The sequence below is a fragment of the Salvelinus alpinus genome, chromosome 27 (genome assembly GCF_045679555.1).
Source record: "Salvelinus alpinus chromosome 27, SLU_Salpinus.1, whole genome shotgun sequence".
NCBI lineage: Eukaryota > Metazoa > Chordata > Actinopteri > Salmoniformes > Salmonidae > Salvelinus > Salvelinus alpinus.
Window position 1 is genome coordinate 31,239,496 of NC_092112.1, and position 19,649 is coordinate 31,259,144.

The 19,649-nt window shown below is 43.3% G+C and overlaps 1 protein-coding gene across 1 annotated transcript in view; it reads left to right on the top strand.

The window, feature by feature from the left end:
• Positions 1-19,649, top strand: part of enah (ENAH actin regulator) — a 104,951-nt gene that overhangs the window by 50,636 nt on the left and 34,666 nt on the right. The window contains exon 4 of the mRNA XM_071370282.1: positions 12,166-12,238. Coding sequence (XP_071226383.1) covers positions 12,166-12,238 — 73 coding nt within the window. The remainder of the gene's footprint in view (positions 1-12,165; positions 12,239-19,649) is intronic.

A 19,649-nucleotide genomic window follows, 5' to 3' on the forward strand; every position in this document is an offset into this window, starting at 1 on the left:
CGCACCTGCCTGCCCGTCCAGCATCACTACTCTGGACGGTTCTGACTTAGAATATGTGGACAATTACAAATACCTAGGTGTCTGGTTAGACTGTAAACTCTCCTTCCAGACTCACATTAAACATCTACAATACAAAATTAAATCTAGAATCAGCTTCCTATTTCGCAACAAAGCATCCTTCACTCATGCTGCTAAACATACCCTCGTAAAACTGACCGTCCTACCGATCCTTGACTTCGGCGATGTCATTTACAGAATAGCCTCCAACACTCTACTCAACAAATTGGATGCAGTCTATCACAGTGCCATTCGTTTTGTCACCAAAGCCCCATATACTACCCACCACTGCGACCTGTATGTTCTCGTTGGCTGGCCCTCGCTTCATACTCGTCGCCAAACACACTGGCTCCAGGTCATCTACAATTCTCCGCTAGGTAAAGCCCCAGCTTATCTCAGCTCACTGGTCACCATAGCAGCACCCACCCGTAGCACGCGCTCCAGCAGGTATATCTCACTGGTCACCCCCAAAGCCAATTCTTCCTTTGGCCACCTCTCCTTCCAGTTCTCTGCTGCCAATGACTGGAACGAACTGCAAAAATCTCTGAAGCTGGAGACTCTTACCTCCCTCACTAGCTTTAAGCACCAGCTGTCAGAGAAGATCACTGCACCTGTACATAGCTCAACTGTAACTAGCCCATCCAATCTACCTCATCCCCATACTGTATATATTTATTTATTTATCTTGCTCCTTTGCACCCCAGTATCTCAACTTGCACAATCTGCACATCCTACCATTCCAGTGTTTAATTGCTATATTGTAATTACTTTGCCACCGTGGCCTATTTATTGCCTTACCCCTCTTATCCTACCTCATTTGCACATACTGTATATAGATTTTTCTACTGTATTATTGATTGTATGTTTGTTTATTCTTTGTGTAACTCTGTTGTATGTATCGAGCTGCTTTGCTTTATCTTGGCCAGGTCGCAGTTGCAAATGAGAACTTGTTCGTAACTAGCCTACCTGGTTAAATAACGGTGAAATAAAAAAATAAATAGAAATGTCCAAATAATTTGAATGAACCATTTCATACATTATGGCAGTGCTATTCAAAGTTGGTTCGCAACAGCGGGAGAACTGCAGTGGGGTCGGCAATAAAAAATCAATAAAATAATTCATTGGACAGTCCCACAGTTGACAGTGCATGTCAGAGCAAAAAACAAGCCATGAGGTCGAAGGAATTGTTCGTAGAGCTCCGTGACAGGATTGTGTTGCATCACAGATCTGGGGAAGTGTACCACAAAATGTCTGCGGCATTGAAGTTCCCCAAGAACACAGAGTTTGGAACCACCAAGACTTCCTAGAGCTGGCCGCCCGGCTAAACTGAGCAATTGGGGGAGAAGGGTCTTGGTCAGGGAGGTGACCAAGAATCCGATGGTCACTCTGACAGAGCTCTAGAGTTCCTCTGTTGACATGGGAAAACCTTCCAGAAGAACAACTATCTCTGCAGCACTCCACCAATCAGGCCGTTATGGTAGAGTAGTGGTCCTGCTGCTGGGTTGTTGCCCTCCTACGGCCTCCTCCACGTCTCCTGATGTACTGGCCTGTCTCCTGGTAGCGCCTCCATGCTCTGGACACTACGCTGACAGACACAGCAAACCTTCTTGCCACAGCTCGCATTGATGTGCCATCCTGGATGAGCTGCACTACCTGAGCCACTTGTGTGGGTTGTAGACTCCGTCTCATGCTACCACTAGAGTGAAAGCACCGCCAGCATTCAAAAGTGACCAAAACATCAGCCAGGAAGCATAGGAACTGAGAAGTGGTCTGTGGTCACCACCTGCAGAACCACTCCTTTATTGGGGGTGTCTTGCTAATTGCCTATAATTTCCACCTTTTGTCTATTCCATTTGCACAACAGCATGTGAAATGTATTGTCAATCAGTGTTGCTTCCTAAGTGGACAGTTTGATTTCACAGAAGTGTGATTGACTTGGAGTTACATTGTGTTGTGTTCCCTTTATTTTTTTGAGCAGTGTATTTTTACTCTTTATTAGTTATATATCATTGTGTGCAGTATTTTATTTTCACTGGATGCCATGGTTCTAACTTCAGCAGTATGTATGGGCTCTGCCTGGTCCTCTTTATCAGTATGACTGGTTCATGATGACTCATCCCCAAAGACCCCCAACTCACAGGTTCCAGGTCAGATTGCAGGTCAGCGGGCCAGGGAGTGATTCATGTCTTCCTGACCCAGGAAAAGTGAAATAGCACAGGATAGGCTGGACCTGGGGAATAGATGCACTCCAGGGGCTGTAAGGGGCTGAAACACAACAGGACTGTTTCACAGAATCACAGGAAGAGGAAAACCCCCCAAGACTACCCTAATTTTTTCCTCCCCTCCTTTTATCTCCTCCGTAGATCTGGGTGGAAAGAAACATGTAGTTAATTAGCAAAGAATACATTAGAAGAGGAAACACATCATGCTGTGTTTGTACAATACTTTTATGGTCTGGTGTGGAAACGCACAAAGGGACCAATGCAGTGTGATCAGAGGAAAGCTCAGATTTCTTGTTTGTATCTCTTTCTCTAGTATTCATCACTTCTTATTTTCTGTGCCACTGTTTCCTTTTCACTTTCTTTTTCTCTTTTTTTTTTGTCTTCCCTCTGGGTTTTTGAGTTGGTTTGTCTCGAATTGACACACGTGCGGTGTGATGTGATGGGGGAGGTGGGAGGATGCCTTGCCCACCCTCCATGAATAATTGATCAGGACAAGGTTTTGCACGACTTGCGGACTGACCAAAGCATGGGACCACATCCCGTAGACACCTCCCTCTCTCCACCTACTCCCTCCCTCCCTGCCTGTGTAGCGTAGCCCTGGCTCCAGGCGTGGCGTGTGGGTAGGTAGCAGCTCGGGGCGCTGTGTGTGTTAGCATGTGATAGAGCGGCATGGAGCTCTGAATTCCCAGGATATGAGCCTTGTGGAGCCATGATGACTGGATCTGGGGTTTTAGTTGGTACTGGGTCTATGACTATGGTTGGGACCATGTCCAGGGCTGTGGTCGGAGCACCTAATGACTGCCCGACGATGGACTGTGGCAGTATATCTGCTGTCAGAAGAGACTGGATTACTGCTTGTGCTGATTGTAAATAAAATACTTCTGTCCTTACTGGGGTGTAGTGGTGTAAAAATACTTAATCCCTGTCATTTGATTAGGCCTACATTAATTTATTTTAATGTGTGTATTAAAACCTCTTAAGGAGGCTTTTCCAATTTTCGCCTAAAATGACATGTCTAACTGCCTATAGCTCAGGAACTGAAGCAAGGATATGCATATTCTTGATACCATTTGAAAGGAAACACTTTGAAGTTTGTGGGAATGAATGTAGGAGAATATAACACATTAGATCTGGTAAAAGATAATACAAAGGAAAAAATGCCATCTTTGAAAGGCCACAATGTATTATTCCAGTTTAGGCGCAATTTTGATTTTGGCCACTAGATGTATGTGGCCACCAGTGTATGTGCAAAGTTTTAGGCTGATCCAATGAACCATTGCATTTTTGTTCAAAATGTTTTATGAAGACTGTTCAAATGTGCCTAATTGGTTTATTAATACATTTTCATGTTCATAACGGTGCACTCTCCTCAAACAATAAATAGCATGGTATTCTTTCACTGTAATAGCTCATGTAAATTAGACAGTGCAGTTAGATTAGATATGTCTATGTCCTGGGAAATGTTCTTGTTACTTACATCCTCATGCTAATCACATTAGCCTACGTTAGCTCAACCGACCCGCGGGGTGGGACACACCGATTCACTGTCGTTTATTCTTCTCCTTCTCGGAGTGGCAACGTTCTTTGCAGAGTTCACAACCTGCTAAACTTGCGAGAAACAAGTTATTTCATACCATTTAGGCCCTACGAGTTTTAATTAAATTACATTTTTGGAGCGCTCCATGTGAGCAAATGAGCATGTGTCTGGACTGTGTGTTGTTTCTCTGTCCTATTAATGTTGACGGAGTGCGCACACCTACATAAAGTAGGCCTAGGCTACCTGGCCTGCTGCGCGCAAATGTAGGAATGTGCCCAATATGGGGATCTCTGATTTCTGACCTCCACTAACAATAAGCTGAGCTTCTCAGTAATTTTTTCTTCACCTCACACATTAAGTCAATGAAGTCAGTTTTTTTTACATCCATTGCGAATTATAGGCTAATAGTTCCTCACAGCAGTTGAAAAACCTTTCTAACATTCTCCCCCTCGGTAATCACCAGGCCTCCGTGTGAAAGAGCAAAATGTCATGCTCTGATGATCCCATATATCCAGTGGAAACGTCATAAAATACCTCAACACTTTTCCCTGGCCTTGCGTAAAAACAGCTGTCTCGAGCTGACTGGCGCAGGAAACTGAGGGCCCAGAATAGGTTAGTTAATACAATGTTACAAGTTTGCTTGCGAAGGCTTCAGGACTGATCCAGTTTATTGTATAAAATCAATGTTGCACTTCACTAGAGAGAGCTCAAGTCAAGAAGGATAAAAGGAGGCAGATAGGCTTAGATATGAATGTGATTGGAAGAACCTGAATGTTCATCTACTGTTTTTATTTTTCTCGGCTTTATGTATTTTTACTTAGTTTACAAGTTGACAATGGAAGTGTTAAGCCTGCTGCTGCATTGGCCAATTTGGCCTATAGGCTAGGCTATCTCTGAGTTCCATGCACTAATTTCTTTAGCCAATGGCTCACGGTTTAGGCCTATCAATGTGTCCATATGGCAGAGGCTGGTGCTCTCGCATTAGTTGAATTTTAGATTTTTTTAAATTGTAATTCAGATTTGTTTTAGCCACGTGCCAATGATGTTGACAATCTTAAAAAAGTTATGGAAATGAAACTGTTCCACGAAAATGTGAATATGAAAATCATAACTGGCACGCAGATCGGTAGAAATGGTAGGATAAATTCTTAGCTTCTCCAAATTCAACTCACTCATGTTACCTTGGAAAATGCAGTTCTTATTTTCTTCTTCGCCATGATCAGCTCAGAAATGGACAAATAGGCCTACAAACCTTGAAATCGCTAATTATCATGATAATTTAGCCCACTGAGTGAAACTCCCGGACAGCAGTCGTGAGTAGTCTGATTTCATTCTGTGGGCTACTGTCCATTTTACTTTGACCGGTCCTGTTTTTAGGATATGGTGTGTTAACATCTTAATTCTTATTCACATTGAAGGACATTTTTATTTGATTGGGTGCCGTTTAGACGATTTGATCAGAAACATGATATAAAAAGTGTCATTAAGTTATGCTGCCTTTACGGCACATGACAACCATGAGAGAAAAAATGTCTAGGTCCTAATCTCTAATACTTATTGATTTTAGTGATTGGAAAAGGAATTTGCTTTATTAGGTTTGGTGATTAGTTTACAGAACATAAATCTAGACCTTCTAGAAAAGAGCTAGTTTCTTTACTGTTCAGTGCTGGTGTACAGTATGAAATAAAAAAATAAATAAACCATTCCCCCTGTACTTATTGTTTCTCATTTACATAATGAGATCATCTAAATGCAATTCTACCTAGTCTCATGTCGGAAAATTTAATTTACCTCAATTTCTAACTGTCTGCAAGGGGAGTGGCCCTTCTACAACACTGTCTCAGGCCTGCTGCGAGTCATGTTCTGGGTGACTAGTGTTTACACTGTGATCTATTAAATGCTACATTTATAATCAGTGCCGGGATAAGGTAATTGGCCACGGAGAACGTTTCTGCTGAGTTTACGACTCAGCTGTGTGCTGTTTGGTGAGCGTGACCACAGCACTGAGACTGTCTGTCACACATGCAATTTCCCCTCTCCTTATAACAGGCCTGGGAACAGTTTGCCAAAAAGCACCTGGAGGATGATCGAGTCTGTTAGAATGTTCTTAGAATGGACAGATTCTAAAGTTTAACTTTTTGGATGACATGGGCCCTATTATGCAAAAACCAAACACTGCATTCCACAGTAAGAACCTCATACCAACGGTCAAGCATAGTGGTGGTAGTGTGATGGTTTGGGGATGCTTTGCTGCCTCAGGACCTGGATGACTTGCCTTAATAGAAGGAACCATGAATTATGCTCTGTATCAGAGAATTCTACAGGAGAATGTCAGGCCATCTGTCTGAGCTGAAGCGCAGCAGGGTCTTGCAGCAAGACGATGATCCAAAACACAAAATCAAGTCTACATGAAAATGGCTAAAAAGCAACACATTTGAAGTTTTGGAATGGCCTAGTCAAATGCCAGACCTAATACCAAATAGGGCTATCTTCTATATACCACCCCTACCTTGTCACAACACAACTGATTGGCTCAAACGCATTAAGGAAAGAAATTCCACAAATTAAGTTAAATAGACACACCTGTTAATTTAAATGCATTCCAGGTGACTACCTCATGAAGCTGGTTGAGTGCATGCCAAGAGTGTGCCAAGCTGTCATTAAGGCAAAGGGTGGTTACTTTGAAGAATCTCAAATATAAAATATATTTGGATATGTTTAACACATTTTTGATTACTACATGATTTCATATGTGTTATTTCATAGTGTTGATGTCTGCACTATTATTCTAAAATGTAAAAACAAAAAAAACCTTGAATGAGGAGTAGGTGTGTCCAAACTTTTGACTGGTACTGAACTTATTTCATAAACAAAGTTAAGCGACACCCAATGCCCCTGTGTAAAATTAATTGCCCCCTTAGACTCAACTGGTTGTACCACCTTTAGCTGCAATGACTCCAATGAAATGCTTCCTGTAGTTGTTGATCAGTCTCAGAACTGCTGTAACTCAGCGACATTTGTGGTTTTTCAAGCATGAACTTCTCATTTTAAGTCCTTCCACAACATTGGTAAAAGACCAAGTCCATATTATGTCAACAGCTCAATTAAGAATAGAGAAACGACAGTCCGTTACTTTAAGACATTAAGGTCAGTCAATCCAGAAAATGTTGAACTTTGAAAGTTTCTTCAAGTGCAGTCACAAAAACCATCAAGCGCTATGATGAAACTGGCTCTCATGAGGACTGACCACAGGAAAGCAAGACCCAGAGTTACCTCTGCTGCAGAGGATGAGATCATTAGATTTAACTGCACCTCAGATTGCAGCCCAAATAAATGCTTCACAGAGTTCAAGTAATAGACACATCTCAACATCAACCGCTCAGAGGAGACTGCGTGAATCAGGCCTTCATTGTCGAATTGCTGCAAAGAAATCACTAGTAAATGACCAATAAGAAGAGATTTGCTTGGGCCAAGAACCACGAGCAATGCACATTAGACTGGTGGAAATCTGTCCTTTTGGTCTGATGATTCCAAATTTGACACACTTTGTCTGTGTGAGACGCAGAGTAGATGAACGTATGATCTCCGCATGTGTGGTTCCCACCGTGAAGAATGAATGAGGTGGTGTGCTTTGCTTGTGACACTGTCAGTGATTTTAGAATTCAAGGCATACTTAACCAGCATGGCTTCCACAGCATTCTGCAGCGATACGCCATCCCATCTGGTTTGCACTTAGTGGGACTATCATTTGTTTTTCAACAGGACAATGACCCAACACCTCCAGGCTGTGTAAGGGCTATTTGACCAAGAAAGAGAGTGATGGAGTGCTGCATCAGATGACCTGGCCGCCACAATCACCCAACCTCAACCCAATTGAGATGGTTTGGGATGATTTGGACCGCAGAGTGAAGGAAAAGCAGCTAACAAGTGCTCAGCATATGTGGGAACTCCTTCAAGACGGTTGGAAACGCATTCCAGGTGAAGCTGGTTGAATACCAAGTGTTCAAAGCTGCCATCAAGGCAAAAGCTGGCTACTTTGAAGAGTCTCAAATATAAAATGTTTTGATTTGTTTAACCCTTTTTTGGTTATTACATGATACGATATGTTATTTCATAGTCTTCATGTCTTAACTATTATCCTAGAATGTAGGAAATAGTAAAAATAAAGTCAACCCCATGAATGAGTGGGTGTGTCCAAACTTTTGACTGGTACTGTATATATACAGTGCCTTCGGAAAGTATTCAGACCCTTTGCTATGAGACTTGAAATTGAGCTCAGGTGCATCCTGTTTACATTGATCATCCTTGAGATGTTTCTACAACTTGATTATAGTCCCCCTGTGGTAAATTCAATAGATTGGACATGATTTGAAAAGACACACACCTGTCTATATAAGGTCCCACAGTTGACAGTGCATGTCAGAGCAAAAACCAAGCTATGAGGTCGAATGAATTGTCTGGATTATATCGAGGCACAGATCTGGGGAAGGGTACCAAAAGAGTTCTGCAGCATTGAAGGGCCCCAAGAACACCGTGGCCTCCATCATTCTTAAATGGAATAAGTTTGGAACCACCAAGACACTTCCTAGAGCTGACCGCCCGAGTTTGCCAAAAGGCACCTAAAGACTCTCAGACGATGAGAAACAAGATTATCTGGTCTGATGAAACCAAGATTGAACACTTTGGCCAGAATGCCAAGCGTCACGTCTGGATGAAACCTGGCACCATCCCTATGGTGAAGCGTGGTGCAGCATCATACTGTGGGGATGTTTTTCAGCGGTAGGGACTGGGAGACTAGCTGGGATCGAGGCAAAGTACAGAGAAATCCTTCATAAAAACCTGCTCAAGACCACTCAGGACCTCAAACTGGGGCAAAGTTTCACCTTACAACAAGACAATGACCCTAAGCACACAGCCAAGACAACGCAGGAGTGGCTTCAGGACAAGTCTCTGAACGTCCTTGAGTGGCCCAGCCAGAGCTTGGACTTGAACCTGATCAAACATCTCTGGAGAGACCTGAAAATAGCTGTGCAGTAACGCTCCCCATTCAACCTGACAGAGCTTGAGAGGATCTACAGAGACAAATGGGAGAAACTCCCCAAATACAGGTGTGCCAAGCTTGTAGCGTCATACCTAAGACGACTCAAGACTGTAATCGCTGCCAAAGGTGCTACAACAAAGTACTGTGAAGGGTCTGAATACTTATGTAAATGTCATATTTGGTGTTTATTTATTAATTAGCAAACCTTTCTAAAAACCTGTTTTTGTATTGTCATTATGGTGTATTGTGTGTAGATTGAGGAGAACATGAATAAGGCTGTAAAGTAACAAAATGTGGAAAGTCAAGGGGTCTGAATAGTTTCCAAAGGCACTGTATATAAAAAAAAAACTCAATATACTTTAAAATGACTAAAATCAAATCAAAACTGTGTAGAAATTATAAAAGACCTACATTTATACAGTTACTTGAGTGTCCAGCTTGCTAAAAAACACCCACATGAAAGCTAGACAGTCAGGGAGCATCGAGCATTCCAAAAACTATGGATAGAGAACAATTTTTTTGCACATTTTTGCTGTGAGGAAATATGTAACCAATTCAGTGCGCCCCGCTGGACATTGTTAAAGACCGAATGTAGCCCCCCGGGGGGGAAATGAGTTTGATGCCTCTGCTATTAAGAGACCTGGCCCTGCTACTACTTGTTCTGACTGGACTTGCCTGGGCTAAGGTGCAAGTCAATAATACCTTTAGTTACAACAGTTTTGTATTATCAATCCTCTTTCATTGTGGGTAATGGTTATGGAACATTTCTAATAAACGTTAGTGATATCAAATGCTTGTTTAGCAGATACTGCTGTTGATGAAGAGTGTGGAGAGGGCTGTGGTTGTGGTGGACTGTCACTAGCAGGTCTGGTGTAGGAACAGAAGGTTATATATGAGTCACTGCTGCCAAACCTTTATAGATTAAAGCCTTATTCTTCCCTCAGATTTAGAGCTCTCTCCATCTGTCTGGAATAGCAGATCAATGTATCACTGCTCTACACAGACACTAGCCAGCCTGAATACTGATAGCATAGAGAAGACTCATCTCTTTTGGTCAGATCCAAGCCCTCCAACTTCTGTCGACACTGGACTTTGAGTCTGGCCATAACCGCATTGGCTTTTCATCTATCGGACGTAGGCTTCAGTGAATCACTTAAAACCACTTTAACGTGTATACATTTGATCAACAAACAGTACCAGTCAAAAGTTTGGAGTTTGGACACATCTACTCATTCCAGGGTTTTTCTTTATTTTTACTATTTTCTACATTGTAGAATAATAGTGAAGACATCCAAACTATGCAATAACACATATGGTACCATGAACCAAAAAGTGTTAAATCAAAATATAATTAATATTTTAGGTTCTTCAAAGTAGGCACCCTTTGCCTTGATGACAGATTTGGAGACTCTTGGCATTCTCTCAACCAGCTTCATGAGGAATGTTTTTCCAACTGTCTTGAAGGAGTTCCCACATATGCTTGTTGGCTACTTTTCCTTCACTCTGCAGTCCAACTCATCCCAAACCATCTCAATTGGGTTGAGGTCAGGTGATTGTGGAGGCCAAGTCATCTGATGCAGCACTCCATCACTCTCCTTCTTGAACAAATAGCCCTTACACAGCCTGGAGGTGTGTTGGGTCATTGTCTTGTTGAAAAACAAATGATAGTCCCACTAAGTGCAAACCAGATGGGATGGCGTATCGCTGCAGAATGCTGGGGTAGCCATGCTGGTTAAGTGTGCCAATTCTAAATAAATCACTGACAGTGTCACAAGCAAAGCACCATCACACCACCACCTCCATGCTTCACGGTGGGAACCACACATGTGAAGATGGCCCGTTCACCTACTCTGCGTCTCAAAAAGACATGGCGGTTGGAACCAAAAATCTCTAATTTGGACTCATCAGACCAAAGGTTCAGATTTCCACCGGTCTAATGTCCATTACTTGTTTTTCTTGGCCCAAGCAAGTCTCTTCTTCTTATTGGTGTTCTTTAGTAGTGGTTTCTTTGCAGCAATTCAACCATGAAGGCCTGATTCACACAGTCTCCTCTGAACAGTCGATGTTGAGATGTGTCTGTTACTTGAACTCTGAAGCAGTTATTTGGGCTGCAATTTCTGAGGCTGGTAACTGTAATGAACTTATCCTCTGTAGCAGAGGTAACTCTGGGTCTTCCTTTACTGTGGTGGTGTCATGAGAGCCAGTTTCGTGAATGTGTTTTATGGTTTTTGTGACTGCACTTGAAACTTTCGAAGTTCTTGACATTTTCTGGATTGACTGACCTTCATGTGTTAAATAAATGATCGACTGTCGTTTTCTCTTTGCTTATTTGAGCTGTTCTTGCCATAATATGAACTGTGTCTTTTACCAAATAGGGCTATCTTCTATATACCACCCCTACCTTGTCACAACACAACTGATTGGCTCAAACGCATTAAGAAGGAAATACATTTCACAAATGAACTTTTAACAAGGCACACCAGTTAATTGAAATGCATTCCACGTGACTACCTCATGAAGCTGGTTGAGAAAATGCCAAGAGTGTGCAAAGCTGTCATCAGGGCAAAGGGTGGCTACTTTGAACAATCTCAAATATGAAATATATTTTGATTTGTTTAACTCTTTTTTTTTTTTTATTACTACATGAATCCATATGTGTTATTTCATAGTTTTGATGTCTTCACTATTATTCTACAGTGTAGAAAATAGTAAAAATAAAGAATAACCCTGCAATGAGTAGGCTTGTCCAAACTTTTGACTGGTACTGTGTCTTTGATCCCTGGCCAAACGTGGAGCTCTCTTACTAATTTGATTGTAGGTTTGTTTTGTGTTGATTTTCTTTCGATGGTCTTGTCGTCTCTACAACTACCAGATAATTGATTGTTTTGTAACTCTGTGGCTGTTTGGCAGCAGTCCAGTGCTGTCAGTGGATATGATGGCTGATTGGTTGGAGTAGCTGTGAGAGCAGGCTAATAGACAGCTCTGGGAATGGATCAGTATGACAGACGTTAGGTCACAACCTAGCCGGCCGACAGGGAATTACGCTTAAAGGATCGGTCTGGCCTGAAAGAAAAAATAGTTGGGAAGGAGACTGTGTGAATTGGATTTGATTCTGATTTTGAAACAAATTTAAGACTGAAACTTTGAATGAAATGCTGAGAGAAATGACTGGGTAGATGTTGCATTCCCTCAATAAATGAGACTACACTAAATATTTAGGCGTTGAGATTTGAGTAAAAAGCGATGAGTCCAGAGGCCGTTTCCTTCAGAGCGGATTTGTGACCATCTCTGTGTGTTTCTCTTTCCAGGCCCGACGTTGCCAAGACAGAGCCCCCAGGTTCAGAATGGACCTTCGCCAGAGGACCTTGAGATGCAGAGAAAGTAAGATCTGAGCCTACAACAGCCCTTAACACAGCACGACAGCACTAAATATAATACTGTTACTCGGACCCCAATCCATCTCGTAGATACACACACTTCTGACTAGAAATTCCTGTTTTGAGTTCAGTGTTTCAATCAAATATGAGCCAATCAGTCAATTGCCTGCTTAACACTACCTGCTTGCCTAAATATATTGATCCAAGTACACTACATGACCAAAAGTATGTGGACATCTGCTCATCGAACATCTCATTCCAAAATCATTGGCATTAATATAGAGTTCGTCCCCCCTTTGCTGCTGTAACAGCCTCTACTCTTCTGGGAAGGCTTTCCACTAGATGTTGGAACATTGCTGCTGGGACCTTAGCGAGGTCGGGAACTGATGTTGGGAGATTAGGCCTGGCTCGCAGTCGGCGTTCCAATTCATCCCAAAGATGTTTGATGGGGTTGAGGTCAGGGCTCTGTAGAGGCCAGCCAAGTTCTTCCACACCGATCTTGACAAACCATTTCTGTATGGACCTCGCTTTATGCATGGGGTCATTGTCATTCTAAAACAGGAAAGGGCCTTCCCCAAACTGTTTGGCACAAAGTTGGAAGCACAGAATGGTCTAAAATGTCATTGTATGCTGTAGCGTTAAGATCTCCCTTCACTGGAACTAAGGTTCCTAGCTCTTCACCATGAAAATCAGCCCCGGATCATTATTCCTCCAACACCAAACTTTGCAGTTGGCACTATGCATTGGGGCAGGTAGCGTTCTCCTGGCATCCCAGATTTGTCTGATGGATTGCCAAATGGTGACGCGTGATTTATCACTCCAGAAAACGCGTTTCCACTGCTCCAGAGTCCAATGGCCAATTGTGCGACGCCCTATGAGACTCCCAATCATGGCCGGTTGTGATACAGCCCGGGATTGAACCAGGTTCTGTAGTGACGCCTCTAGCACTGAGATGCAGTGCCTTAGACCGCTGAATCGCTCGGGAGTGGCTGCTCGGCCGTAGAAACCCATTTCATGAAGCTCCAGACGAACCGTTCTTGTGCTGACGTTCCTTCATGAGGCAGTTAGGAACTCGGTAGGGAATGATGCAGCCGAGGACAGACAATTTATACACACTTCAGCAATCGCCAGTCCAGTTCTGTGAGTTTGTGTGGACTACCACTTCGCGGCTGAGCCTTTGTTGCTCCTTGAAGTTTCCACTTCACAATAACAGCACTTACAGTTGAGCGGGGCAGCTCTAGCAGTGCTGAAATTTGACGAACTGTCTTGTTGGAAAGGTGTCATCCTATGATGTTGCCACATTGAAAGTAACAGCTCTTCAGTAAGGCCGTTCTACTGCCAATGTTTGTCTATGGAGATTGCATGGCTGTGTGCTCAATTATATACACCCGTCAGCAACGGGTGTGGCTGAAATAGCCGAATCCACTAATTTGAAAGGGTGTCCACATACTTTTGTCTATATGCTGTACTTTTGAATGGATACAACCGGCTTTGGACTTATGCTCTAAAAGGTTGTTACCTCTCCAGCCCTCACCATTTCCACTCCCATATTAACTAGGCAGGCGGAGTGTTTGCCTGCCTGCAGGTGGTGTTCTTCCACATCCTGGCACAGAGTGAGGCTGATGGCTGCCAGTTTGTGTTCAGACACCCCTGGAGTAGAGCAGGGCTGGGTGAGAGGATGATGGCGCTTGTGGCAGGCTGTAGTATACAGGCACCACATCAGTGTGTCAGGTGGAATCACAAAACACTGCTGAGTGCAATGGTACACTCACAGCCTGAGGTTAGGCGCTGGCTTAACTCTTTCTCACACACACACACACACACACACACACACACACACACACACACACACACACACACACACACACACACACACACACACACACACAGGCAGACTCACTCTGTGAGAAGTGTGTGTGTATGAGAACGCATATCTGACTTGGTGTGCATCAGAGAGTGAGAGAGGCAGACATGTTGTGTGTGTTTGGAGACATCAAAAGAAGAAATGGACTGATAGAGGCTTTTTTAATGAAAAGCTATTCTACAGCGAACCCCTATCACTCTCGGGGGACTTTGGCTTTCTCTCCCGTTCTGAAAACACACTGCTCTAAATCCTTTGAGTCTCCCTCTCCTGCTGCACACACACTCAATAACGCTTGGCATGAGATCCGTCCGTGTTCATATTCAAATGCGTTTACCGAGGCTAACACACATTTTGTTAAGAGTGTGTGTTTTCTCGCGCAATCACTTCTGTTTTGCGGCTCAGACTCAAGCGAGCTCTTAGAGGGAGTACTGTACCTGTAATTGTTTTTCCTTCTCCTTAAATGGCAATGAACCTATTCCCCCTTGGGTGGTAATAATGTGCAGCTAACGCTGAGTTTCTCTGTGTGGTAAAGAGCCCCCCCCCCCCATTCTTCAGTGGGGCACCACAGGACAGTGCAGCGTAGCACTGTAGCAGCAGTATTAATCTGAGCCAGCTGCTGTCTGTCGGCTATTTTATTACCTGCTCACAGAAACCTATAAAACGTTATTGAATTAGCCTGCAGCCTGATCTCACAGGACCACACAGGGACTGCCACCTGTCCTGTCCCCATGTACACAAAGACATGGCATCATGACGATATGACCCCCTCCTCCCTCAGTGCCATATCCTGCGTCACAGCAGCAGAGAACATTGGTAGTTCGATAGAGAGCATCTGGAGTTTGGATTGCCCCTGGCCCTCTCTCCTTGTCCTCTAGACTGCAGCCAATTTACAGAGTAATGTGCTGTGGATTTAGTTGTCCTGGCTGACTGACAGGTAGTATGGCGGGAGAGTGGATGTGTGTGTGATGCCTGCAGAGTAGGCGGCTGCTGGTGGTCAGGGTGCTGTGTTATGAATGATGAACAGACTCCTGGTATGGCAGCAGTATATGTTGTACGTGTCTGACCATAAAGGAGCTGCAATGGAAGTAAACATAAGATGGAGAGACTTGGCTCTATGTTGAGGTTTATCATGGTAACTGTTTGTATGTGAGTCAGGGTCATTTCAATCCCAGACAACCTGCCCATGGGATTTTGAATTTAACTTTACAATCAAAAGATAACTCATCCATGACGTTATTTGTTAATCGGCCTAGATTTGCTTGCTTTAGTCCCCACTAGTCGTTACGGACAATTAACTCTGAAGATTGTGAGTAAGAAATAGTTTGACGATTCTGTGTTCGTGTGTCCGTCCAATAGGTGTGTATCTGGCCTATTTGTGTCTTTGCGGTCCCTACCTGTCGTCCCATGATGTATGGTGACTCAGCAAACACAATGACACTTTTCATTAAATGAATCCTCTTGTTTCAGCAGGCTCACTGAGACCCCAAGGCCTGCTGTAAGGCCACTTGGCAATTTGGTTAGCAGCAGTTTATTAGCAGCGACTGCCTTGGAGATGTCATTGTGGTATATTGTACGTGAGATGGACTTGTCATATCATTCATACCCATCCTGTTAGTCTCAGATGAGGTGTTCCACAGGGTATATGGCATCTCTGATTCTAGTGCTGACCCCAATTATTTGACTGGTCGAAAGGATGTTGGTGGACCGAGATTTTTTTTAGTTGAGCAGTAGCATATATATATTTTTTTTTATGGCAAACGAGACACCTGTCTTGTTCGCGCCCATCTCAGTGAACGAATCCATTGCGGAGGCCGTGGGAATGGCAAAGTCCAAGAAGAAGGGGAGTGTGGCTGTGCAATCCACTTCTGTCTCCAGAATGCGCTCTCTGCTGCCAATTTGTGCACATTCGTCGTTTCATAACTTCATTGTGTGAATTGTTTGCATTTGATTGTTAGTGTTTATCAATTCCCCAATACTTATATTATCAGTAGTATATTTACCGTTTAATCCTATAATTTCTAATCTACAATGTTTGTTTGCTTACTTCATGTCTGTTAATGCATTCAATATATTATTTTTCCAGTCTTTTACCATTCTCATTGTCGGAGTGGTCATGTTGTTTGCAGAGTGCACAACCTATGCTACACTTGTGAGAAACAAGTTCTGGTTTATTTCATTCCATTTACGAGTCTTGTCAATTTAGTCCATGTCTTTTTTTTGGAGTGCTCCTGTTAATGTTGAGTAAGGACGCGCACCTGATTATGCATAGAAGTAGGCCTATAGGCTACCTGGCCTGCGCGCAAATGTAGGCATATAAATTTGCCCATTTGGGTATCTGACAGTATTTCTGATTGGCTTAATGCACCACCACTAATGAGCTGTGGAGCTTCTCAAAGTAATGTTTCTTCACCTCAAACAGCAAGCAAACAAAGTCTGTTTTTACATCCATTGAGAATGACAACAATTCCTAAATGTATTTGAAAAACCTTTCCAGCTCTCTTTCAATAACCACTCAGCGTGAAAGGGAATAATGTCATGCTCTGATCCAGAGGAAACGTCATAAAATAGGCCTGCCTGATTACTTCTTGCGCAAATAGCCTACAGCTGTGTCTGTCGTGAGCTCACTGGGGCAGGAAACTCTGAGGGCCCAGAATATTTTATACAATGTTGCAAGGAGCTTCGGGCCGGACCCAAGTTAATAGTTGATGCAATGTTTCAAGTTCATTGCAGACAGGCCATGCGTAGCAAATGCGATTTATAGTATATTTATTTTTTATCAGGAAATGTTCTGCCTGCAGGCTGCAATGTTTTAATTTGTTGGCTTTCTAGGCTATTTTTACATAGTTTTTAGGTTTATCATTTTTAGATTTGGATAGCATTTTGACTAACCACATAGCAATGATTTTGAGATACGAAGACGTTATTATAAATTAAATGAAACTGTTCCATGAAAATGTGCATATAAACCCTAACTGGCAGATCGGTAGAAATGGTAAGATAAATTGGTATTCCACATGATACATTTAGCTGACTCCTCGTATATCAAATTCTGGAGAGTAACGGTAGAATCTTTGAAAGCCAGTAGGAACAGGAGGAGGATGGTTGGGACAGGTTACGTTTTTTTTTCTGGTTATCTTGATATCTGGCTCCCTTAGTAATTTGTCTTATTTCATCAAATAGGGAGCTTAAAGCATCAGAGAAGTTCAATGCATATATAGTTGATTTTATTAAAACCGTCTATATTTAGAAAAATATACGTAATACTTTTTTTTTTTAAATAAAAACTTTCTACCAATCGATTGCTCCGAATATTACATTTTTTTGTAGGGGCAATCCCTATCTGATTCTTATCCTGCACTAGAGCAGTTGTTATAAGTGTTGATTTACACAGGCGCATGTGTGTGTTTTTGCTGCCTTGTAAAGTCAACCCACTCTCTCCCATCTGAAAGTCATAAAATTGAATCCTGACATGGATTTGATATTAACTCCATCATTAAGAAATTGGTTTATTGCTCCACGCTAACATGGGGCACACACACATGGAGGGTAGTTTGAGAAGTGGGTGGCCTTGCCTGAAGCTTGTTGAGTGATTGCCTAGTCTAAAACACTTTCTGTATACATTCAGACATAGGCCTCCCTGTGAAGAATGTCCCTGGACCGTTCCAAATGTTCCTTGGCCGGGGAACCACCTCATACAAAGAATTACCTGACATAGCAACATGTCCGTCCAACATAGCTCTGTACTGTATTAGTAGACTAATCATTCCTTTAGGATGGCTCCTTTTAAGGATATCTAACCTAATCTGTGTGGCTCTGTCATTAACACAAAAGGCCTGGATGTGTTCAAAGGACTTATATAGTTTGTGTGAAATGGATCTGGCCCTGAGCCTCCCCCTCACTCTTCTGTTCTGTTCCGGCCTTCGTCCATATTTAGCTGTTGCAGTCAATGGAACTGGCTGGGTGCTTAATGCCTGGTGTCATCCCTGTGATGCAAACTCACTACAATCCTGCCTGGCCCACCCTGGAGAGATGGAGTGGAGAGGATGGATTCTCACAGGCTCACACACTCATCTGCACTCTCTAAAAAAAAAAATACAACCAGGTGCAGAAACGCCTCCACACATGGATGCATGTACGCAATCGCGAACATGCACACACTTTGCTATCAGGGGACAGCCTAGTACTTTCAGTCTGACCCTGACAGTGTTTTTATTTTATTTTTACTATTGACTATGTTCGAGGTCTATAATTCCACCATAGATTTAGCCTGAAGGTTAGGCATACTTTACCATGACCCTCACATTCTAGTCTTTAGTGTCAGAATGGAGATGGATGTATTTTAAAGGTCACTGTTTTCTTCCCTTTTTATAAATAACACCAATGATGAAATGACTGACACTCTTGGTTATAGTAGTTTCCTATTACACCCTCCATCATCGAGCCTTGTAGTGGAATAGCCTTGCACCACTAGTCTATTTTCACACACAGGGTTAAGAACTGTTCTATGGTCAGTAATGCAGAGGTCCAGTGTGTCCGTGTTCCAGAGCTGGGGCCTCATTTATAAAACTGTGCGGCGGATTCACGTCAAAGGTGGCGTACAGACGAAACACAGGAAGTGGTTACGCACAAAAATATTCCGATTTATAACACAGTACGCACGCACGTCCCATGCCGGTTTCCCTTTATAAATCACAATCAACTCGAAATTTGGAGCACGTGAGCGAGCGTCTTGTCCCACCATTTTAACGCCCATAGTTGCCTATAAATAGTCAGTGAACCGCCCCTAATTAATATCCGTCCATACTGACTGCATGACGACGATGACGGAAAATCCCGACAAAGGCTTAAATAGAAATTTCACCCAGTGTGAAATTGAAGTTCTTGTGGGGAGGTTGAAGCAAAAAAATAATAATTGTTTGGTGGACACAGTGTGGTTATTATAAATGTCAAAAAGGAGTTAGTGGCGGCATGTGGCGGACGCTGTGAATGCTGCTGGCTCAGAAGTTCGGACCCTTTCAGAAATAAAAAAGTGGTCTGACATAAGTGGAGGCCAAAAGGCGCATAGCCTTACACAGACAAAGTGTTTGTGCCACTGGCGGGGAAAAAGGACACCGGACCTCAATGAGGGGGACACGACATGCAAGACACACCGGATGATCCAGGTATGTAATTATTATTCCCTCGTTTGAAAAGAGTAAACCAAATGCATTCAAGTTGTGTTGAAACAGTTATTTTCTATTGTTTTTAGTAGCTGTGTTCCACCGGGGCGGTGGTGCTGCAGCTGAGCAGGAGCTGAGTGTTCCACCGGGGCGGTGGTGCTGCAGCTGAGCAGGAGCTGAGTGTTCCACCGGGGCGGTGGTGCTGCAGCTGAGCAGGAGCTGAGTGTTCCACCGGGGCGGTGGTGCTGCAGCTGAGCAGGAGCTGAGTGTTCCACCGGGGCGGTGGTGCTGCAGCTGAGCAGGAGCTGAGCGTTCCACCGGGGCGGTGGTGCTGCAGCTGAGCAGGAGCTGAGCGTTCCACCGGGGCGGTGGTGCTGCAGCTGAGCAGGAGC